This window comes from Panthera leo, chromosome B3, assembly GCF_018350215.1.
Source record: "Panthera leo isolate Ple1 chromosome B3, P.leo_Ple1_pat1.1, whole genome shotgun sequence".
NCBI lineage: Eukaryota > Metazoa > Chordata > Mammalia > Carnivora > Felidae > Panthera > Panthera leo.
The window spans coordinates 53,335,792-53,360,820 of record NC_056684.1 but is presented as its reverse complement, the minus strand read 5'-3'; the positions used below and the strand labels follow the sequence as shown (position 1 = coordinate 53,360,820).

At 34.5% G+C, this 25,029-nt stretch overlaps 1 protein-coding gene across 3 annotated transcripts in view; it reads right to left on the bottom strand.

Moving 5' to 3' along the window:
- Nucleotides 1–25,029, bottom strand: part of TRPM7 (transient receptor potential cation channel subfamily M member 7) — a 122,691-nt gene that overhangs the window by 5,242 nt on the left and 92,420 nt on the right. Inside the window, exons 27-38 of one of the 3 annotated variants that reach the window (XM_042942044.1) lie at nucleotides 23,461–23,531; nucleotides 20,072–20,168; nucleotides 16,940–17,010; nucleotides 13,540–13,574; nucleotides 12,310–12,335; nucleotides 9,990–10,040; nucleotides 9,844–9,909; nucleotides 8,988–9,271; nucleotides 8,761–8,843; nucleotides 8,392–8,597; nucleotides 5,086–5,137; nucleotides 4,858–4,964 (exon numbers count right to left, since the gene is read on the bottom strand). In XM_042942044.1, coding sequence (XP_042797978.1) covers nucleotides 4,858–4,964; nucleotides 5,086–5,137; nucleotides 8,392–8,597; nucleotides 8,761–8,843; nucleotides 8,988–9,271; nucleotides 9,844–9,909; nucleotides 9,990–10,040; nucleotides 12,310–12,335; nucleotides 13,540–13,574; nucleotides 16,940–17,010; nucleotides 20,072–20,168; nucleotides 23,461–23,531 — 1,149 coding nt within the window. Of the gene's footprint in view, nucleotides 1–4,857; nucleotides 4,965–5,085; nucleotides 5,138–8,391; nucleotides 8,598–8,760; nucleotides 8,844–8,987; nucleotides 9,272–9,843; nucleotides 9,910–9,989; nucleotides 10,041–12,309; nucleotides 12,336–13,539; nucleotides 13,575–16,939; nucleotides 17,011–20,071; nucleotides 20,169–23,460; nucleotides 23,532–25,029 lie in introns of those variants that run through there. The other 2 variants (XM_042942046.1, XM_042942045.1) reach the window with 2 other exon arrangements.

Genomic DNA, 25,029 nt, shown 5'->3' with positions numbered 1-25,029 from the left:
ATTTTTAAGGAAATAACCAGAGACTCAAGTCCCTGAGAAACAATATAAACATGTCTAATATTCTTTTTTTTTAATGTTTATTTATTTCTGAGACAGAGAGAGACAGAGCATGAGTGGGGGAGGGGTAGAGAGAGAGGGAGACACAGAATCAGAAGAAGGCTCCAGGCTCTGAGCTGTCAGCACAGAGCCCGACGTGGGGCTCCAACTTACAAACCGTGAGATCATGACCTGAGCCAAAGCCAGTTGCTCAACCGACTGAGCCACCCAGGTGCCCAAAAATGTCTAATATTCTTATTATGTGAGCCTCAAAAAGAGATGAAAAGGGATTGATGCAGAACAAATATCTGAAGAACAGCTAAAAACTTCCTCAATTTGATAAAAATCATAAATTTACAAATTCAAGAAGCTAAGCAAACCTGAACCAAGATAAACTCAGAAAAACCTACAACTAGACATCTCATAATCAAACTGCTGAAAATCCAAATTTTGAAACAAGCTAGATTATAATGATACATCACATATAGGGGAAGAACAATTCAAATGACTGTGGAATTTTCATCAGAGATAACAGAGGCCAGAAAACAGCAAACATTTTCTATGCCCTGAAAGAAATATCAACCTAAAATTCTAGATCCAGTAAAAAATAGCCTTCGAGAATGAAGGCAAAATATACACATTCTTGATAAGAAGAACTAAGAGCAACCACTAAAAAAAATAAACATAAAGATAAAACAATACGAAAACAGAGTGGGGGGGGTGGAAAAAGAAGGCATTAATCAGAAAAACAGTACAACAGAAGATCTGTATCTAATCACATCAATAATTATGTAAAATGTAAAGGGTCTGAAACACTAGTTAAAAATGGAAATTGTTAAGTAAAAAAAAAACAAAACAAAAAACCACAAAAAAACAAATTAAACCTATGACCCAACTATATGCTGTCTGCAAGCAGCCCACTTCAAATATAATTAACATATATATAAGGGGCTCCTGGGTGGCTCAGTCGGTTGAGCGTCTGACTTTGGCTCAGGTCATGATCTCATGGTTCACCGGTTAAGAGTTCCATGTTGGGCTGTGTGCTGACAGCTCAGTCTGGAGCCAGATTTGGATTCTATATCTCCCTCTCTCTCTGCCCCTTCCCTGTTTGCATGCTCCTGCTAAAAAAAAGAAGAAAGAAAGAAAGAAAAAGAAAGAAGAAAGAGAGAGAGAGAGAGAGAGAGAGAGAGAGAGAGAGAGAGAGAGAGAGAGAGAGAGAGAGAGAAAGGAAGGAAGAAAAGAAAGAAAGAAAGAAAGAAAGAGAAAGGAAGAAATTTATTTATAGAAGTAAACTTTTTGTTAGAAAAGGCCTCAAATCAATAATCCAAGTATTTCCCCCCCCCAGGTTCATTTCTTATTATTATTTCTTTTTATTTTATTTTTTGTTAAAATTTACATCCAAATTAGTTAGCATATAGTGCAACAATGATTTCAGGAGTAGATTCCTTAGTGCCTCTTACCCATTTAGCCCATCCCCCCCTCCTACGACCCCTCCAGTAACCCTCAGTTTGTTCTCCATATTTATGAGTCTCTTCTGTTTTGTCCCCCTCCCTGTTTTTATATTATTTTTGTTTCCCTTCCCTTATGTTGATCTGTTTTGTCTCTTAAAGTCCTCATATGAGTGACATCATATGATTTTTGTCTAATTTCACTTAGCATAATACCCTCCAGTTCCATCCACGTAGTTGCAAATGGCAAGATTTCATTCTTTTTGATTGCTGAGTAATACTCCATTGTATGTATATATACCACATTTTCTTTATCCATTCATCCATCGATGGACATTTGGGGTCTTTCCATACTTTGGCTATTGTGGATAGTGCTCTATAAACATGGGGGTGCATGTGTCCCTTCGAAACAGCACACCTGTATCCCTTGGATAAATGCCTAGTAGTGCAATTGCTGGGTCTTAGGGTAGTTCTATTTTTAGTTTTTTGAGGAACCTCCATACTGTTTTCCAGAGTGGCTGCACCAGCTTGCATTCCCAAATAATCCAAGTTTTTACTTTAACAAAGAACAAATGACCCAAAGCAAGCAGAAAGACAGAATAAAGAGAATAAATCAATGAAATTGAAAACAGAAAGTAGAGTAAAACAATGTAAAGAAAAGCTGGTTCTCTCAAAGTATCAAAAGAACTAATAAACCTTAGCCAGAATGGCCAAGAAACAAAAAACAAATTATCTTAAGAAAGGACTCACGAGATCCCAGACATTGAACAAATTAGTATATAAATAACCCTATGCCCATAAATTTGACAACTTAAGTAAAACAAACCAATTCCTTGAAAGACACAAAACTCACTAAAACTCAATTTAAAAAATGGATGACCCTTCGGGGGTGCCTGGGTGGCTCAATCAGTTGAGCGTCCGACTTCGGCTCGGGTCATGATCTCGCAATTCGTGAGTTTGAGCCCCACATCGGGCTCTGTGCTGACAGCTCAGAGCCTGGAGCCTGCTTCAAATTCTCTGTCTCCCTCTCTCTCTGCCCCTCCCGTGGTCTCTGTCTCTCAAAAATGAATAAACATTAAATAAATAAATAATAAAAAAATGGATGACCCCAACAATCCTACATCAATTAACATATTAAACTGTTCCTTAAAAACCATCTGACAAAGAACTTCAGACTGAGAGAGTTTTACTTGACAATTCTATCAAACATTTAAAATGAGAAAAGTATCGATTCTATATAATTTGTTCCTCGAAAAAGAAGAGGTGTGAACATTTCTAACTTATTTTTAAGGTTAATATTATGGTGATACCAAAAGAAGAGAAAGATAGTACAAGGAAAAAAAAAATACAAACATAGACCAATATTCTTCATGAACACAGATGCAAAAAGCCTCAACAACATATGAATAAAATGAGTCCAACCATACATAAAAAAGGGTAATATATCATGACAAAATAGTCTGTCCTGAATGCATGACTGGTTCAACATTTCAAAAATCGAGGCAATACAATGTACTATTAACCTATTAAAGAAGAAAACACAAATGACCATATAAACACATGCAGACAAAATATCTGACAAAATTTAATACCCATTCAGGAGAAGCACTTTCAAGAAACAAGAAGTGAAGAAAATTTTCTCAACCTAATAAAGTACATCTAAAAAACTCTTACAAGCTAGCATCATGTTAATGGTGGAAGACCGAAGGCTTTCCCTTTAAGATCAGGAACAAAGCAGATTCTACTTTCACTATTCCTTTCACTATTCAACACTGTATGAGAATTCCTTGCCAGTGCAAAAAGTCAAGAAAAAAGAAATAAAAGGCATATAGGTTGAAAAGGAATATAACTGTCTCTACTATCTATACAGAAAATTCCAGTAAGTTTACAAAACAAAACAAAAACAATTCCTAGAATTACGTTAGTTTAGTTGTAGGATACAAGGTCAACAAAAAACAAAAACAAAAAAACCTCCAAACAATAACAACAAAACTCAAACCAAACAAAAAAATAAACAAAAATTTAAAAAAAAAACCCCAAACCAAAGAAAAAACCCAAGGTCAATAAAGAAAGAAAAAAAACAAACACAAAAATTAATGGTCTTTCTGTACATTAACAATCAACAATTAAAAACAGTGGCATTGGGGCATCTGGGTGGCTCAGTCCATTGGGTGTCCGACTTCGGCTCAGGTCTTGCTGTTTGTGAGTTCGAGCTCTGCGTCAGGCTCTGTGCTGACAGCTCAGAGCCTGGAGCCTGCTTCTGATTCTGTCTTCCTCATAAATAAACATTAAAAAAAAAAAGTAGCATTTACATGCTTACTATGTGCCTGGCACTGTTCTAGGTACTTCACAAATACTAATTCATTTAATTCTAAAAAACAAAACAAAACAAAAAACCTATCTCTATAATGTAGGTATTTTCTGGACCCATGCAACCTGGCTCCTAACTCCAACCTCTTAACTACTGAGTTATCTATCAGTCATAATGACAGGGACATTAAAAAACACAGCTCAAGGGTTAAGTCTCAGGCAGAGACTTTTTTTAAAAAATTTTTAATGTTTATTTTTCAGAGAGAGAGAGAGAGAGAGAGCGCATGAGCAGTGGAAGGGCAGAGAAAGAGAGGGAGACACAGAATCAGAAGCAGGCTCTAGGCTCCAAGCTGTCAGCACAGAGCCCAACGCAGGGCTCGAATTCACAAATTGCGAGATTGTGACCTGAGCCGAAGTTGGACGCTTAACAGCTCAACCGAATGAGCCACCCAGGCACCCCTCAGGAAGCTGTAATTTTTAAAAAGTTTCACAGGGAGGCTGATACACACCAAAGAATGAGAACCACTGGTTTGTGCTATAGCTTAGATTCAATAACTTGTAATTTTTCAAATGTATAAATGAAATTACAATCCTGAGAGAATATATCTGAAGTTCTTGTTCCTGCTTCATGGGAATACTCCTCCAAGTCTTTGCCAGGCTAACTTTAAAGTCTATTTAACCTTCAGTTTTAGGCAATCTGTCAGTTCCTCAGGTAGCACTCCCTGACCTCTTACCTGCTTACCTGTTCTATTTCTTCTGTTTGGCATTAACGACAGTCCTACCTGTTAATCCTGTCAGTATCTAAGATTTGACTAAATTCCATTGAGGTCAGGGATCATGCTTGTCTGGTTCACAATTGTACTGTTAACATCTAGCACAATTCTTGGCAGCGAGCAGACACATAATAAATGTATTAAATTAATGAACTTTGTATTTTTAAAAGCAATTAAAGAAAACATAGATCCATTTATTAAATAATGTGTATTTATGCCCTCAGCTTTATGAAGAATTGTAGTAACCAAATGTGCTAACAATTTATACATTATACTAAGAAAATGTTTACCTGGAAGTTTAAGCTTTCTACAACAAGAATTACAGTGATGTTTTGCTCTAAAGTTTTTTATTGCATCTTCACCTAGATTTGCTGGGCCAAAAACCATATCACAGGATCTGTGGAATTGGTAGTTAAAAAAAGAAAAAAGAAAAAAAAAAAAAAAGACAGTTTATGCAAATAGAAATGTAGAATTTGAAATTATAAAAATATCTTCATGAAATTATTAAAACTTATTACCTCTTTTCTTCTGCTTTTATCACAGATGGATCAGTCAAATTTTCACCCACACCTTTATATGTATATATAAAAAAAGATAATTTATATCATATAATTGATACAAACATTGACATTTGCATAATAAAAAGTTATGAGAGATTTTATAGCATCAATTATTATGCAATGTTAAATTATTCAAGAGTATAGGTTTTCTCTCTTGGTATTTCGTAACTTGTGACCTTAACACTGCACCTAGGACAAACACAGCTCCCGCACCAGGAATAAAAGTTAATTGTCAGAGTTGGGAGATAGGCAGGTGGACTCCTGATGGCACTTCCTTTTGATGCAACAGGGACAAAGCTGGAAAACAAACAGTTTATGTAAACAGTTTACATGATCTCCCCCTTTTTCACCTTATTAGCAAAGAACATTTTGGAACACGAAGGCATAATTTATAGGCCATTTTTAAAGTGTTTCCCATTTTTAAAAATCATATACTACCACATTTATCTTCTTGCAAAATATTCAGGTTACATAAAGAATAAGATTGTGAACATCTTCCTTTACTTCCATTCCTCCCCAGAGGTACTAAAAGTGTAATTAAATATTTTCAGTCTTTCTTATCTATTTACTCATATAAAAGAATACCTAATTGACCTACTACTCATCAGATTGGTAAAGATTAAGAATATTTAGTACTGGAGAGTCCGCAGAGAAATGGGAACTCATATACAGTGCTAAGTATGTGTTCCTATAACCTTTTGGAAAAATAACCCAGTGGCTGTTAAAATTGCATTCATGTCTTCTTACTAAGCCAATTCAGAAATCTACTTAATGGAAATGAAAGTAGCAGTACATGAGTATATTTGTTGCAGCACTGTTTACAGTAGCAAAAAAAAAAAGAAAAAAAGGGGGGGTAAATCATGCCACCCCTCCATACTATAGGTTATCATGCATGCATCTATTAAAAGCAGTAACTCAGATTTATCAGTAATGACCCAAAAGATGTCCATGATATATTGTTAGGTAGACAAAAACAAATCTCACACACACACTCTCACACACATTCACACACACACACACACACGAGGCATCATCCCAGTTGGAGGAAAATCACAACACAAAACAAAAGATTAAAAATAAGGAAAAAAAACCCCCTCTATTTGTGTACAGTATTTGTCTTCACCAAAGTTAGAGAAATAATAAAATGGGAAAACTTTTTAATATATTTTCATATTGTTTGTTTGTGGTAATCGTGTAAAATATTTTTTTAATGTTTATTTTTGAAAGAGAGAATGCGAGTGAGCAGAGGATGGGTAGAGAGAGAAGGAGAAAGAATCCCAAGCAGGCTCTACACTATCCATGCAGAGCCCGTGGGGCTCAAACTCATGAACCATGAAATCATGACTTGAGCCAAAATAAGAGTCAGATGCTCAACCAACTGAGCCACCCAGGCGCCCCTTGTGTAAAACAGCTCTATGAAAAATGGCTCCAGGAACACATTAATGTAATAATGTAATGTAAAGAACATTAAAACTACTTTGTTTACTGAAAATAAGTCCCATCTTTTATTTTCATTTATTTAAAGTTTATTTTTGAGAAAGAGGGAGAGAGAGAGAGAGAGAGTCAGGTGCTAGCAGAGGAGGGACAGAGAGAGAGGGAGACTGAATCAGAAGCAGGCTCCAGGCTCTGAGCTGTCAGCACAGAGCCCGACGCGGGGCTCAAACTCAAAGACTGCGAGATCATGACCTGAGCCCAAGTTGGAGGTTTAACCAACTAAGCTACCTAGGCGCCCTTATTTTCATTTATTTATTTTTTTTAAATAAGCTCTATGTTCAACATGGGGCTTGAACTCACGACCGTGAGATCAAGAGTTGCATGCCCTAGTGACTGAGCCAGCCAGGCACCCCAACTCCCATCTTTTAAATTAGGAATTCAGATAAAATCTGTTTGGCTTTACCTCCTATGCATGTTTGAAGATAATTAAATGACACTATTTAAGAATATACTTAAAGATCTTTTTTACTTAATTGGATTGACCTAATAATACAGATCAGTTTTCACTTTATATACTATTAAATCATTTATGTAAAATGATGAACTACTGAAAAAAGGGTAGCTATTTTTACAGATTTTCTTTCTTCAGCTTGATTCCATGCCATTTGCTTTTCAGCAAAATCCTTTATATCTGTGACTATATGTAACAAAAGAAGTCATCAAGTGATAAACATTCTAAATAACTCTTCTTATGTATAGATTTTGAAATCTGCTCTATGTTGACATTTGAAATTAAGGCTGCTCTTTCGGGAAAAAAATCATGGAAGTTATAATAAGAAAGTACAACTCAGAGCGGGCAACCTGCTCAGTTTTATTTTCCTCTGACCCTGCAGACAGACAATACTCTAAGCAAATGTGCCCTCTCCAAGCCACAATTTCCATTTTTTTCTTTTCCACATATGACAGATTCTGTCTACAAAAATGGTTATGATCAGTTTTTCCTTCCTTGTATAGATGCTACTCCACCCAAGTGCTGGAATCCATTCCCCACTTCTTGAACTGGGCTATCTTTATTATCTGCCTTGATCAGTAAAATGTGGAGGAAGAGATGTGGGCCAGTTCTGGAACTAATCTTAAGAGTTTCTGCTTTTTCTCTGGAGGAAGCTAGCTGCTATGTAAAAATCTAACTACCTGAAACTACCATGTTATGACAAAGGTCACAGATAACTAGCCACATGGAGAGATCACTTGGTGGAGAAATGAGGGATTCAGATGTCAGTGAACAGAAACCTCAGACATTTGACTCTAGTCATGTTGTTCATGCTTATTCTCCAGCCATTTGAACCTTCTGAGGAGACAGCAGAGATAAGCCATCCCCACCATGTCCCATCCAAATTCCTGAACCAAAGAACTGGAAACAAATAAAATGATAGTTTTAATCCCTAAATATTTAGGTAGTTTAGTTCACAATAATAGATAACATAAACACCAAGAACAGGAACACATGCTACTGTTTTAAATAAACAGTATAGTTTTAAAAGACTAAAACTACATATACATCTAAGAGTAGAATAGTGGATTGCATGTGTTTCTGCTCATCAAAAAAATATATATATTATGTAAGTAATAATCAAGGAAGCAAGATCCCACTATTCAGGGCCCTGATGGCTATATGCTAAGGCTGTTATTGACTTGCTTTTTTAACAGCTTTTACTAACCTGAGGTTTTACCTATCTATAAGTTAGAAGATGACCGTATATCATTCATAACACATGAACAGGTGAGAACCTACTGTACAATTTTACTTTAGCAATACTTTAATAAATTTACCTTGTAAATCAAGTACCAATAGCTCCCCTCTTGTATATTCATATGTCCAGTGGCTAAAGGCCAGCATGATTTCTTCCAGTGTATTAGTTGGTATAATCTCATCACCATTATTATTGTTGTATTTTCTAAATTCTCCAGTCATACATTCTTCCACAGCAAACCACTGTCCTGCTGAATGGCAATACAGCAGGAAAACTTCAAGGAACCTTATGAAAAACAGTTATAGATATTACTAGCAGTTTTGTTAATAAAATTCTAATTGAGCTTTTAAATGGGTAAATAATTAAATATTCAGCATTAATAACGAAGGTCAAAAGACAATGGTATCCAGATAAAACTGCAAGATCTCAGAAAAATTTCAAGATTTACCTTGGAGAATATGGTATGGATTTGGGTTTCATTTGGTTGAAGGCAAATGTGAGCTTTTGTGCTGCTCTCTGTTGCTGAATTTCCTACAGAACAACAACAAAAAAATACACCAAAAAAATCCCCTTGCTGAACACTGAAACTAAGAGGTTTTTTGGTTTAACATACTTTAGAAGACAAAACATGAACTCCAAATAATGTTCTACTGTTACGCATTCACTAGCACTTACTCTGAGACAGAGATGCAGAACTGTATCTTCCTTATAAATACTTGACCATGTGTTGACCACCTCAGGAAGAAAAGATTTGATAATATAAAGATGACCTGATTTGAGGATATCATGTTCTGACCAGGTACACTGTACTTTGACAGCTCTCCGTAAACCTCCTCCCATCTCCTCTTTACTTAAAAACTCTATTTTGGCACAGAGGCCAAGCTGTGACCAAGACGACATGCTGTTATTCAGTATACTGGGTGAACTCTCTTCCAAGCGATACACTGTGACAGGCTCACCTGCAAGATGAACGGACACAATTTAGGGTCAAATTATGACCCTTTAAAATGACAAAGTAGAATAAAAATTGGCAGGTATCTTGTTAAGATTAAGTAAGAAACAGAAAATGAACTGGACCAAGTTGTAATTTTATAAAGGAAGTTTAAGGGCAACAAATGCTCAGAAATCAAGAATCTACTAATATTTCTAAATTTATGTATATTAGTAATAATAAGCATTTTTGAAATTATGATCATTTTCAAGAAAAACTTTAAGAAAGCAACTGTTCCACAAAATTTGTGATGTCAACTTATCTATGCTTTCTATACTAAACAATGGGTTAAGATCCTTTCTTAATTAGAATACACTATTACTTCTGGATATGCCGAAAATACAGAAATCTAATATTTCTGATCACTCCTTCTTCTATTTAAACTATACCTGACTCTTGCTAATTAAAATTTATATGAAATTGACACTTCTCAACGTGACCCTTCCTTCTATTACCACCCATGTTCTACATCACAGCTAAAAATCACACTATTAATAAAAGGTTTATTTTCTCCTTCATTTCTTTACTATTTGGATTTACCTCTTGGAGGCACAGGTGTAAATGGAATGCTCTGGGATAATCTCATCAAATTATTTCTTTCCACAGCTGCACAAAAATGAGAGAAAAATAATGAAATCCTTTCTAAAAGCTCAAAATAGTTAGATTTTGTTTTTAATAATACTGACCTGAGTAATAGTAATTTGTATCCATAACTGGTTTAAATGGAGAAGCGAGACCTAAAATGGCAAATAAACAAATGAAACCCTTTTAAAAGTACTAATGTGGTATAAAAATTTTTGCTCATTCTCATATAATCATCCTAAGTTCCCTTCATATAAGCTCTCTTCACTGAACAGAAAAAACAAATAGTAAAATACACTCATCATGTGCTTGCTCTATTATCCTTTTTCATTGTGCCAGATTAGTCCTAACTGTGCACTCAGATACCTGGAAGGGAAAAAGCACGTGACATTTCACACTCTCCTGTCATAAGCTGCGCTTTTCCCACACCCTACACCCCCACTCAAAAAGGAAAAGATCTTTTAGTTTAGGAGCTGGAGCTTGTAACCAAGTAACCATTTTAGTGGGCTGACCATAAGAAGATGAACTTCTGGAATGTGAAACATACCCAAAAGCCCTTCCTCCATATTTAAATGTATTTGAGGATTTGACTTTTTAACTGTAATGAGAAGACTGGAGAATCAATTGAATTTGCCATGTGTTAAGTTTACAGAATATTAATGAAAAAGACCTTACTGTCTTGAGAAGAAAATCAGTCAATAGTTTTAATACTATGTAGGAAGTATAAAATATACACATTATATATATATTATAGGACTATATATACACATGTATATATGATGTATATATGTATGTATATATGTATATATGATGTATATATACATCATAGGACTATAGAGGAGGGGTACTAAATGCCTTCTGCTTGCAGAAAGGTTGAAGGATGTCTCAGAGAAAGAGAAGGGGAAAAAGAATAGCCTGGAAGACAGTGGTGTGGTCAGGGCAACATTTTCAGACACGGAACTGTTAAAGCACATGCTACACTTGAGAAACTGCAAGTTTTTTAGTATGAACAGAAACAGCAGTTTTCAAAACTAATTTTATACACATAAATATATATCACGTATAATAGATATAAATAAATTTATAATAAACATATATCAGAATCACCTGTGGGGCTTTTTCACTGTGCACCTACCCAGATTTCACTTCAAAAAATTCTGTAGGTGTGTGTCAGCGTAAAGTGATTCTCCGTAAGTACTTGGACATGTAACCAGGACTGCAAACTAACGAGCAAGAGTACAGGCACGCCTGTAGGAGGTAAAGCTACAGAATCAGGGAATACCAAATAGTTAGGAGCCAAATATGCCATGCTAAGAAAGGACACGATTTTACCCAATGACAGTGAGGAAAATGTAAAGCAGAGGAGGATCAGTTTGGTGGAAGAATAGAAGACAGACTAGAAGGGAGATTAAGTGGCACAACTCTAAAAACCTATGGGACAGTAACAACTAAATGTGAACACATACATACCCTACCACCTACAAATTCCAGTCCTAAGTACATGCCCAATAAAAAACAAATACATATGTTTACCAAACAACATGAACAAGACTACTCATAATGGCACTCATGGTTCATAATAATCATACAATGGAAGCTACTGAAATGCCTATCAAATAACAGAATGGATACATTCAATAGATTCATATAAGGAAATACTATATAGTAATGAGAATGTGCAAACTACCACTATACACAAAAATATTGATGAATCTTATAAACATATGTTAGGAGGAAAAAGCCAGACACAAAGTACATACTTTATGATTCCATTTATATATTCCATAAACAGAGACAAAACTATACATGTGTTATTCAGGGGCAGAGGTTAAAACACAAGGACACGAGGAGCTGGGATACTGGCAATATTCTGTTTTGTGACCTGGGTGCTGATTACAGGGGCATAGTTGCTTAGGGAGAATTCACTGAGAGGCTTATCTCTACCTTTTTTGTATGCATGTTATATATACTTCCAATAAAAGGTTTAAAAAATGATGAAGTGTGAACTGAAAACAGCAGAATAATGTATAGTGGAAGATGGAGTCTTAATATTTAAGAAGTAAATACAACAGGACTTTGTGAGTGCAAGGTCAAGGGGGTCAAGAATAACTCCTCAGATTTTATCTAGTAGACTGAAAGAGTATCATTCACTAAAACAGGGTATACAAGGGAAAGAGCAGACTAGGTCACAGGGACGAAGGGGGGTAGGATGACAGTAAAGATGTATCATTCACATGGTGAGTTCATGTATATGTGAAACTACTATATTGAAGAGAAACTAGGTGAACAAAGAACTTTTTACCACCTTGGCTCTTTCAAACACGAAGTCTGAAGTTTCTTAGCTAGAATAATGTGGTATTTGCTATAACATAACATCATATATAATCCTCATTTTTTTGCATTAAATCTACCATATGGACTCACCATTTAACGTTCCTTCTTCAGATGGCCTAAAGAAAACACAAAAAATACAAGTTGTGACACAATCTTTGTTTTGGCTACCATACACTTTGTAAAATTATGATTATTTAATATAACGTGATTAAAGTAATTCTAGATCCAGATTCACTTTTGTTTGAATATATGCCATTTCCCTTAAAGCCAATGCCAAATTCATATATGGATATATGTTTAATCTGTACTAAAAATCTCTTTCCAGCTCTTACCTTCTACCTAATATAAATATTTTATTATAGGAAGTATTTTGACCCTAGCATCATCCCTTTGCTGTTGATAAACTACTCTTTTCTCAGCACCCAAAAAGTGCTGACCAACTCCACCTTTCTGGGTACTTCTATGGCTCAACATTCTGTAAGACAAGGTTCTCTTGTTAGCTGAGTTAACATCAACTTCAGGTACCTATTCTGTATTTACATCCTATGGTTTTGGTTATAAAACACAGTATACTCTGAAGAGATCTGATTACAGCTTGATCTTCCAAGTGCCATACAAGGCCCAGAGCACCCAAAGAACTTGAACACTGCATACCCATGTGGCACCTGGTTTATTTTCTTCTCTATATATTCACATATATTTCTGATGCACAGAAAGCAATAGGGGAAACACTGTGGTTCCTTCTCAAATAGTCCATATCAGAAAGTAACTCTCCCATGCTGTGCTGACTGCTTAGAGCTCAGAGCCTGGAGCCTGTTTCCGATTCTCTTCCTGTGTCTCCCTCTCTTCTGCAACACCCATCCCCGGCCCCCCACTCACTTTCTGTCTTTCTTTCCTTCAAAAATAAACAAACATAAAAAAAAAGATGACTTTTTCTTTTGTAAACGTCCTCTGGAATCCTAAAATATAGTAATCATAGCATTGCCATAATGATAGTATAACTATATAAAATTGTAATTTTATTTATTTATTTATTTTTAATATATGAAATTTATTGTCAAATTGGTTTCCATACAACACCCAGTGCTCATCCCAAAAGGTGCCCTCCTCAATACCCATTAAAATTGTAATTTTAAATGTATATATTAACTCATAATAAATGAGTTCCCCCAATCTCTTCTATGTAAAGACAAGAGATGTTAAAATAAATAATCATCACTCACAGATAAAAGAGTGTTTTAAAAGATGGTACAAAGAACAGAAAAAAACCCCAATAACTATAATACTTTTCAGGTTAACGATGAGAAAAGGCTTACTTACATTTCTCTGTTTGATGGTCTATCTTGTAACCAATCCTTTAGTCAAAAACAAACACAAACAAAAATTAAAGAAAAAAATCTCTCTAGAAGAAGCATAACTATTTGTTTAACCCTGTTTTGTTTCCTATAGTCTGAAAAATTAATGTGAAGTCCTTATTTTATACAACTAAAAAAATAATAAATGGATATAATTACCATAAGACCATTCCACAAGGTAGAATAAAGAATTTCATGAGTGCTATTTCCTACAACATAATTACACTCTGGCTAGTTTCTTTACTTCTGATGACAACTTTATATTCTTATACATTTGTTTCTATGACTCTAAATAGTATGTGCTCATTGAAAAAGAAAAACACAACGAAGTAGAAAGAGTAAAATTAAAATCATGCATACTGTAAACAAATCACTAAAAACATATAAGCATATCTCATTGAAGTCTTTTTCTGTATACGTGCATATTGTTTTTATTCTGTATTTTTGCCATTTAATTATAACTCTATAATTATATTCTCATCCAGTTTAGTAATTCTCTGTTTGGCTGTGCCTAATCTATGTTATTATAACCCCCACTGAGTTACTTTTTATTCTAGATTTTTATCTAATTTTTCAGGACTTTCTGAGTAGTATCTTTTCTTTTTTTCATATTTGTAATACCTTCTCTTTTATGGTTTTAGTCACCTTAATCATATTATTTTATAACTTGTAACCAGTAATTCTAGTATCTCAAGTTGGTAGAGGTTTATTAATACTGTTTGTGTAACTTGAATCCCAGAAGTTCTGTAATTTCGCATTGTCAGGTCATCTTCAATGGAACTTACTTTGTGGCAAAATTGTGCAGGGTGTGTCCTTCCAAAAAGGAGGAATTGTTACTGTGAAACTGTGTTCACTAACCCCCTTTCCTCACTGAAATAATTTTTTTAATAACATGACTTTCCATAATATAATCTATCTCCTTATAGCAGAATGTAAATAAAATGTTCTTGATGATCCAGGCTAATTATGAATACTGATTTCTATACTTGACTATAAAGGACCAATTTTTCTACTTTCTCCCAAGTTATTTATCTTGATGCCAGAGTATGCTTTTAAAGAGTATTTGCGGGGAACCTGGGTGGCTCAGTCGGTTAAGTGTCCGACTTCGACTCAGGTCATGATCTCACAGTTTGTGAGTTCGAGCCTCGCATCAGGCTCTGTGCTGACAGCTGGGAGCCTGAAGCCTTCTTCGGATTCTGTATTTTCCTCTCTCTCTGGCTCTCCCCAACTCATGCTCTATCTCTCTCTCAATAATAAATAAACTTTAAAAAAAAATTTAAAGAGTATTTGTAAAATCAAATACTACCTCAATTGGCTGGGAATGACTACATACAACCAGTTTCAATACAAACAGAGATTCCTACCTTTCTTTTGAATAAATTTTTCTGTAAAATTTCCTAACTATTATGCAGATAGTAATCTCTCTGACATTGGCCACAGCAACACTTTTTTTAGATGCATCTTCTGAGACAAGGGAAATAAAAGCAAAAATAAACTATTGGGACTACATCAGAAAGTGTCTGCACAGTGAAGGAAACAATCAACAAAACTAAAAGGCAACCTACAGAATAGAAGAATATGTTTGCAAAAAACATATCTGATAAAGGGTTAGCATCCAAAATATATAAAGAACTTATACAACTCAATACCCAAACAACAAATAATCCAATTAAAAGATGGGCAAAAGACATAAACAGATTTCTCCAAAGAAGACATCCAGATGGCAAACAGACACATGAAAAGAGGCTCAACATCACTCATCAGGGAAATACAAATCAAACCTACAATGACACAGCACCTCACATCTATAAGAATGGTCAAAATCAAAAACAGAAGAAACAACCAGTGCTGGTGAAGATGTAGAGAAAAAAGAACACTCTTCCACCACTGGTGGGAATGAAAACTGGTAGAGCCACTGTGGAAAACAGTTTGGAGGTTCCTCAAAAAGTTAAAAACAGAACTACCCTATGATGCAGTAATTGCACTACTGGGTATCTACCCAAAAATACAAAAACACTAACTCAAAGGAATACATGCACTCCTGTGTTTATTGCAGCATTATTTATAACAGCCAAACAATGGAAGGAGCTCAAGTGTCTAGTGATAGATGAATGCATGAAGAAGATGAGGTATAAATATAAATACACCACGGAATATTATTTAGCAATAAAAAAGAACAAAACTGCCACTCTGGAAAACAGTATGGAGGTTCCCCAAAAAATTAAAAATAGAACTACCCTACAACCCAGCAATTGCACTATTAGGTATTTATCCAAGGGATACAGGTGTGCTGTTTTAAAGGGGCACGTGCATCCCAATGTTTATAGCAGCACTATCAACAATAGCCAAAGTATGGAAAGAGCCCAAATGTCCATCAATGGAGGAATGGATAAAGAAGATGTTATATATATATACATATACATACACACATACAATGGAGTACTCAGCAATCAAAAAGAATGAAATCCTGCCATTTGCAACTACGTGGATGGAACTGGAGGGTATTATGCTAAGTGAAATTAGTCAGAGAAAGACACATATCTTATGACTTCATGCATATGAGAAATTTAAGACACAGAACAGATGAACACAAGGAAAGGGAAGCAAAAATAATATAAAAACAAGGAGGGGAAGAAAACATAAGAGACTCTTAAATATGGAGAACAGAGGGTTACTGGTGGGGTTGTGGGGTGGGGATGCGCTAAATGGGTAAGGGGCATTAAAGAATCCACTCCTGAAATCATTGTTGCACTATATGCTAACTAACTTGGATGTAAAATAAAAAAATAAAATAAAATAAAAAAAGAATAAAACCTTGCCATTTGCAACTACATGGATGGAACTAGAGTGTAGTATGCTAAGTGAAATAAGTCAGTCAGAGAAAGACAAATACCATTATGATTTGTTTCACTCATATGCGGAACAAAACAAATGAGCAAAGGAAAAACAAAACAAAACAAAACAAAGAGAGAGAGAGAGAGACAAACCAAGAAACAGATTCAACTATAGAGAACAAACTGATGGTTACCAGATGGAAGGTAGTGGGAGGATAGGGTAACTAGGGGGTGGGGATTAAAGACTACATTTATCATGATGAAAAACATAACATGATAAAAACAAAAAAACATAGACACACATATACATACATACAAACAAATTCTTAACTATTCACACTACAGGAAGAAACTCTTTTCAAAGAATAAATTGCTAATATTCTAAGAATAAATGCACTAATGTCAGTTTTCTAAGGTAAAAATTTTTGAAAGCTAAATAGAACCTCAAATAAAATATCACCATCTTTTTTTAGTTCTTCTTTAATAAATATATATTTTAAAATACACATTTGTTAACTGAAATGTACAAACCGGTAGTAAAGCTGCTTTGGAATCTACTTCATGAGTTTCTTCTGTGGATGGCCTTCTATTGCTAGTTTCCACTTAAAGAAAATTAAAAAAAAAATTAGTTATACAACTAAAATGTTTTGATACCAACCAACCAAACACGAAGTGTTTCAACACACAGTGTAACTTTCATAAACTAACTTATCCTCTCCCCAACACTGCTGAACATTAATAGTTAACATGAGGCCCACAGGCCTCTTGGCAGGACACCAAAATTATTCAATTTATTTTTGTAAAAAAGCAGTAAGAAATAAGAGTCTGAAGGAAAAAGTCTTAGTCTTCCTATTTCCAAATTTCTTGTGTATTCATTCTATCATGGATATTTTTTGTGTATGTGTGTACAATCACCATTTTTTTTAACCATAAAAAGTAGAATAATATATATTTTAGGGTTTTTGTTGTTGGTTTAACTTTAAGCTTGGAGATCTTTCCAATCACAGAAAATTTCTCTATTCTATTTTGATGCTACACTGAACTTCATACTATGGCTGTACAGTAATTGTAGAGAATAACAACCAAACTCCTACTAACGGACATTTGGTATGATTTCAATCTCTTGCCATTCTAACATTGCAATTAATCATCTTATACATATTAATAGTCTTATACATACACTGTTTTACAATAATGGAAAAAATAGTTCATCTTTTCTGCCACGACTTAAAATGGCATCTGTCATATTTTGTTATTTTATCCTAAATAAATTTTAGAATTAAGCCTATTTTTAAAAAGTCAGGATGTTAAATTATTTTTTTAATTTTTTTTTAACGTTTATTCATTTTTGAGAGAGGGAGACAGAGTGCTATCAGGGGTGGAGCAGAGAGAGAGGGAGACACAACCTGAAGCAGGCTCCAGGTTCCAAGCTGTCAGCACAGAGCTTGACACAGGACTCGAACTCATGAACCATGAGATCATGATCTGAGCCGAAGCCGGATGCTTAACTGACTGAACCACCCAGGTGCCCCAAGGATGTTAAATGTTAAAGTAACTTATAATTCACAACTTTATGCACAGTAAAGAAAAACCTCAGAATGAATGAATGGTGATGGGAAATCTTAGAATGAAATTTGCATTCTAAGTGTAGAGGCCAAAAAAAACCAGACTGAAGTACATTAGAAGAGTCTGGGCAAAACTTTTTCTAGATGATGAAACTGATAGCATTACGTATCTGAGTATCTTGAGGAAATGTAGCCCAACAGCAGAGAATCTACTGTTGATCTAGCCAAAATTATAACTATATGGTGGGAAAGAATAAATGTGTGTGCATGGGCATGCGTGTGTTTGTGTCTTCTGGGAACAGGAGGAAGAGGAAAAGTTTGATCCTTGTCTTCTTTAGTGGGAGGTCAATAATTATTGTTTAAAACTGAAATACGAGGATGCAAAATTAGAAGCGTGTTAACTTCAGAAATAACATCCATGTTACTGAAAATAATTCTTTTTCTTCTGTCCTAACCATTCTACCATATCTTTTTATTTTATTTTTCAGTGAGAATACTAAACAGGGACGCCTGGGTGGCTCAGATATCTGACTTTGGCCCAGGTCATGATCTCATGGTTGGTGAGTTTGAGCCCGCGTCGGGCTTTGCGGATAGCTCAGAGCCTGGAGCCTGCTTCGAATTCTGTGTCTCCCTCTCTCTCTGACCCTCCCCTGGCTCATGCTCTCTCTCAAAAAAATAAAATAAATAAATAAATTTTTAAAAAGAGGATATTAAATAGGAATGAAAACAGCCAGAATCCTTGCCTTGGTTCCCCATCTGGCTTTCAACATATCATTATGAAAGAGAATATCTGTGATAATTTTCTGTAGATAACCCTTTATTCAGATTAAGGAGACTCTATTCTAACTTTAGGAAGAGTTTTAATTATGAATGGATACTGAATTTCATCAAATGCCTTTTCTGCAGCTACTGAGATGAACAAATGATTCTTCTCCTCTGTTACTATCATGCATCAATTTTATATATATATATATATATATATATATATATATATATATATATATTCCCCTCCACCCCCAGGTAAGCTCTACACCCAACCCGGGCTTGAACTCACAACCCTGAGATCAAGAGTCACATGCTCTACTGACTGAGCCAGCCAGGTGCCCCTCATCAATTATATTTCTGATGTTAATGTTAAACCAACTTGCACTCCTGGAATATATCCAACGTGATACTGCTGTATACAAAAAGAGAATGAAAGGGGAGATGATGGTGAGGGGGACATGGTAGTGATGTTTTTCTTAAGGAATCTTATAAAGGCTACATGTACATTAATGAAACGTTGACTAATAAATTTATATGCACATATAACCAACTCATAAAAAAGTATGTTATGGAAACATCCCCAGTCCATTTAATTCTCAAGTTAAAAATTGAAGGTGCAGAGCAAAATGTATGGTATGTTACTTTCTGTGTAAAAAATAAAAGGAAAGACTACCGTCACATACTATGTGTGTGAAACTCTACAGGGTAAATAAAAATAACAGTGGTTACATACAGGGCTGGAATGAGAGGGAGACTTATTTTCAAAGTGCTTGTATGTGTATGTATTTCAATTTTGAACCAAATAAATGTATTAACTACTAGAAAAAAAATTTTTTTAAGTTTATTTATTTATTTTTTGAGATACAGTTGAGTGGGGGAGGGGCAGAGAGATTGGGAGAGAGGAATCCCAAGCAGGCTCCACACCACCAGCATGGAACCTGATGCGGGGCTCAAACTCATGAACCTAGAGATCATGACCTGAGCTGAACCAAGAGTCAGACATTTAACCAACTGAGCCACCCAAGCACCCCTGTATTAGCTATTTTAAAAGTTAAATTAAAAAAATATGTTGACTAAATGATAATACTGATTAAAATAGATTTATAAAAAGCAAGTCTTTATATTTCATCTTTAGGACTAAACAATTTGTAAAAAATATCAGAATACTAGAATTGTGTGTTTTATTCAAGGTTGCAGCAACAATGACGGACCAGAATCGTCATTCTCTGACTCCCAAAACATTCACTGCTTAGGTGTGTGACATACGTAATAATACATTTAAAGCTTAAGTGAATATGTTTGGTAACATAATTCACATAGTCAGAGAACTTACCTTGTTCTGAAGGAAGAGGAATAGAAGTTTTGTGACACTCAGTAAATCCAGCATGAGAACTCACGTGTTTCAAAGTGTTTTCAGAAGGAATATCATTCTGCATATTACACATATACATAATTTAAAAATAATCAAACTGAATTTCAAATAAATGTTCTAAGTAGTATAAGAGACTCTGTTTCTATTTAGCTCAATATATTTTAATCTACCTAGTCACCAAAGGGTATATTACAGGTTACAGTTAATTTTCTTCAATGACCTTCTCAAAAAACTGCATCAAAATATCCTACTTGCTTATTGTTCATAAATCCATCTGAATGGATCCTTTTTCATAGTAATATGATTTCATTAAAAACTTGGGAGAAAATAAAATATTTATCAGTTCACCCAAAAAAGAAAAAACTATTTTACACTAATATTGATAGATTATAACAATTTGGAAGGTGGAAGAGTGGTTTTTTTGGGAAACCTCAGTAGGTTTCTTGTTGATTATATGAGCTGTTCATATAACCAAAGATCTATCTGCTCATTATTTGTCACATTTCAATTTTTTCCAAATTTGTTTTGACTTATCTATGATTTCCATTTTTTTGGTACTTCTATCTTTTCTCATCCTTCGTTTAATATCACCTCTTCCTCATGTTTAGAAAGCCCTCCTGGTTTTACTGGCTTGGTATTACTATTTTCTTAAGTTTATGATTTGAGCTTTTACATTTAAAGCTAGAATTCATCTGGGCTTATGAAGTGACATGAGAACATAAACAGGCTTTTCCAAATGTGTACTCAATTATCCAATTTGTATTTACTGACAAGGCATTTCCCTTATCGTCAATTTCTAATCCAACTCTTCTTATTAAATTCTTATTTGTAAACAAGTTACTTTGTAGTCACTAAAATGTTTAGCTAAATATTCATGTTTCAACTGTTCTACCTGTGTAATATTTTATAGTCTAATTCTCCCTCATTTTCTTCTTTTTCCCTATATATTTTCCCAGATGAACTAACAAACTACATTAAAATAATGTGGGGACAACCCAATACATTCACACTGTTTTCTCTTTTCAACTATAAACAATTCACATTATGCAACTTTAAAATATTTCCAAACCTCTACCATCTCTCAGAAAGAATGAATTTCAAAATGTTACTACCAAAATAAACTATTACTTTCATTTAAAAAATTACTTGTATCTCAAGAAAAGTAAGTTCTTCTACCTTTGATGCTCTGCACTCTTCATATACAGCTGATTTATACAGCCAAGTGAGAGGGCTAACATTTTTTCTGTAGTTACAGAGCAACTCCAATTTCCTTTCTGATTTTAGTTGTTTCTTTTGGAACCAGTTCTAGCTATTTATTTGCTTAAGTATTTTCCATCTAGGACACAAGTTCTAGTATAGGATTGATGGTGGGCTTCAAGGTATTTGTAAAACCCCATATACCTTAATAGATAAAATTTTGTATATGTCCATTTTTTGGGGAAGAGGGTCTACAGTTTTCATTTGATTTTCAAAGGGGTATATAACCCACAAAAGTTCAAGAACTCAAAGTCTCAGACCATCATGGGCTAGAACTCATTATTCTATTATTACAGTCTAAGTTCTTTTCCTCTAAGTTAATTACTCAAAATTGTTTAATTCAAAACACAGCCACAGAAACTTGTAATTTCTTCTTACTTTTACCAGGAAGTTATCTGCTCACTTCAAAATTTTCAGCACACTCTTGCTTTAAGTTCATTTAAACTCATTGTTAAAAGGCAAAATCTGTGGGGGAAACCTTGCCAGGTACCCTTTCCCATTAAGAAATATCCATTTATCCTAAATGACTTCCTATGTATATCAAGTGCTTCTTTATAGCAAAACGATGCCACCAGAATGTGCTGATGTAATTTTTTTTCAACTGCCATTGTGGTACTTATGAAGATAGTTTAAAAGTTCAGTGATACATATTAGACAATGACAGCCTAAGTCAGAGTAATTGTTACTTGGATTGAAAGAAACAGATAACTAAAAAAATATTTAGGAAACAAAACAAGTTAGACTTGGCTGTTGATTGGAAGAGAGACAGAGCAGTGCAGTTTTGCTCTCTAAACTAAAATGCTGATGTTATTAACAGAGGCAGGAAATACAGAAGAACAAATATATCTGCTGAGCAAGAAGATGATGAATTTGAGTTTCTGACTGCTGAGTTTGACAACTATAAGAGTCCCAACTAGTTAGCTCTAACCTTTTACTGTGGTGTCATGTCAATGCTCTAGTCAGAATCTCTCCAAAGATTTACTTTCCCTACATCTCTTCCCAGCCTTCAGTTTTCCTGTCTAAAATCCAAATGCAGATATGGCTATAATAAAATTCATGCTATTTTCAACTCTATAGCTAAGAAATCATATTCTTGGTTTCCTCTTGACTCCTTAATCACTTTACACAATAGTTACTCTAAACCTTCTCTTTCTCAAGTACTCCCTTGTGGTTTCCATTAGTCTTACTGGAAAAACAAATGCCTTAAAAGATTCAACAAACTCCCCAGATTACTTTTTTATTCTCTTTAAGTTTTAAAAAAACTTTGTGTGATTTATATACAATGAAGCACACAGATTCTTAAAGAGTAAGTTAGAGAAAAGTTTTAGCATTCTTTCTCTCCAACCCAAAATATTTGTGTGACAATTCTCTTCTATCAGTCAGTCCTCCCATCTGAAAAAAGTTATACTTTTTATCTTAAGATTATCATCTAAGTGATCGATTTCACTCCATCTAGGTCTTTTTGCTTTTTTAAATTATAATTCCCAGTCAGTTCTTCCTCCCTGTAAGAAACTCAAAGATAAAACAAGAGATACAACTTAAAAAAAAACCACTGGTTTCCCTACTGGTTCCTTTCCCTCATTTTAAGACTCTATCATTATGGGTATTTATGAAAGCAACAGTTAAGAAGTAACTTTTCACTCACTGTTCTATACATTTAAACAGTTACTCAACAAATATTTATTGAGTATCTTACACCTGCACATAACAGTGTAGTTAGGTATATTCAGCTTTTTACTGATTGCTAGATTCCTTGACAGACATGGTTATGTTCTAATAAACGTCTGGGCCTGGGAAAGAGTTGAGCTCTGTATTTAGTGAATGAGAAACGTATAGGGAGAAGCATGTAGAAAAAGAGAAATGTTAAATTGGTGTTTTTATGTTCATTAATATAAGTGCAAACTATTTGTATACTTTTCAGATTCGATTGTTTCTTCTTTTTAAATGATGTATGATTTAAATATTTGGGATCATCATGTTGGTGATGGTTTCTGCTAAAACTGCATTTTTACTGGAACGTTTAATTCTATTTTGAACTAAACCCCCAAATAGCAAAATAAAATTGAATTGTGCTGTAATAAAGATTTACTTACAGATAACATTTCTTTTATTTTGTTTGATGTTTCTTTGAACTTCTGTAAATAATCTATGCTATCTCTGTGTCCTTAAAGAGAAAAAAAAAGATTACAACAAAAATATTTACTTTTTATCAAAATAACGTCATTGCTTAAAGTCTATATAAACAAGTGATTCATATTGCTTTCCAAGTAGTTTTGAGGGCTCTGAAGTTTCCTATAGATCTTTTGATAAATACTAAAAATATCTGTCAAGAAGCTGGAGAAGATGAGTAATTCAGTTTACAGTAACAGCAAAAGCCTAAGGGCCTTCTAAAAGAATCCAACATGTGATATGAATTGCTTGAAATTTAAAAAGAGGGAAGCGATCATTTCTACTATTAATAAATATAAAAATACATGGGGTGCTTGGGGGGCTCAGTTGGTTAAGCATCCAACTCTTGGTTTCGGCTCAGGTCATGATCTCATGGTTCGTGAGTTCGAGACCCACACCAGGCTCTGCACTAACAGCACAGAGCCTGCCTGGGATTCTCACTCTCCTTCTCTCTCTGCCGCTTCTCTGCTCTGTCTCTCAAAATAAATAAACTTAAAAAAGAAAGTTAAAAAAAAAAACAAACTACATATATGTTATACATATATATCCAAACTATATATACACAAATCATATATAAATATATAGATAACTAAATATATCCATCCCAATGGCAATATACTAACAGACTAAAAATGTGCTTTTACAGAATACATTGGGATAGATTTTATGTAGGCAAAGTTGTCTCTATAAATCCAGAGTAAACTGTATATAACCTAGCAGTAGAGATCAGTATGGTCTGTACCTAGATAACTTACAGGGTTGGCCTCCATGTGGAGATTTTACATGGACATATCATATTCTTTGACTAATCTCAATACATGTTCCACGACTAGGTAAATTTCTAAGCTGGGAAAGCTCAAATAAGTATTAAGACAAGGTTAGGATGCCACCCGATGAAAAAATTCAAACCTGAAGAGACAGAGGGCATCACTCATGCCTCAGAACACTCTGGTCATGTCCACAAACGACCCAAGTTATTTTTTTAAGAAATTTTTTTAAAATACTTTAATAAGCTAACAGGAAGACTCTTAGAACACTATATTCTCCCAAATGCAAGGAAACGTTAGCTCTATGAAGTATTCCCTCTTCATCTTTTCCTTCCATATGATACACTGTCAACATTTAAATATGCTTAGGTCTCTCCATCATTAAAAATAAAACAAGTAAGGGTCGCCTGGGTGGCTCAGTCAGTTGAGTGTCTGACTTCAGCTCAGGTCATGATCTCACGGTTTGTGGGTTTAAGCCACACATCAGGCTCTATGCTGACAGCTTGGAGCCTGCTTCGGATTCTGTGTCTCCCATTCTCTCTGCTCCTCCCCTGCTCACGCTGCCTCTCTCTCTCAAATAAACATTAAAAATAATTAAAAATAAACAAAACAAATAAAAAACCTTACACAAAAACCACATTATGAGTTCTTTCTTTTTATATTTATAGTAAGTTTTTTTTTTTTAATCTTCTTTTTTAATGTTTATTTTTTGAAGGAGAGAGACAC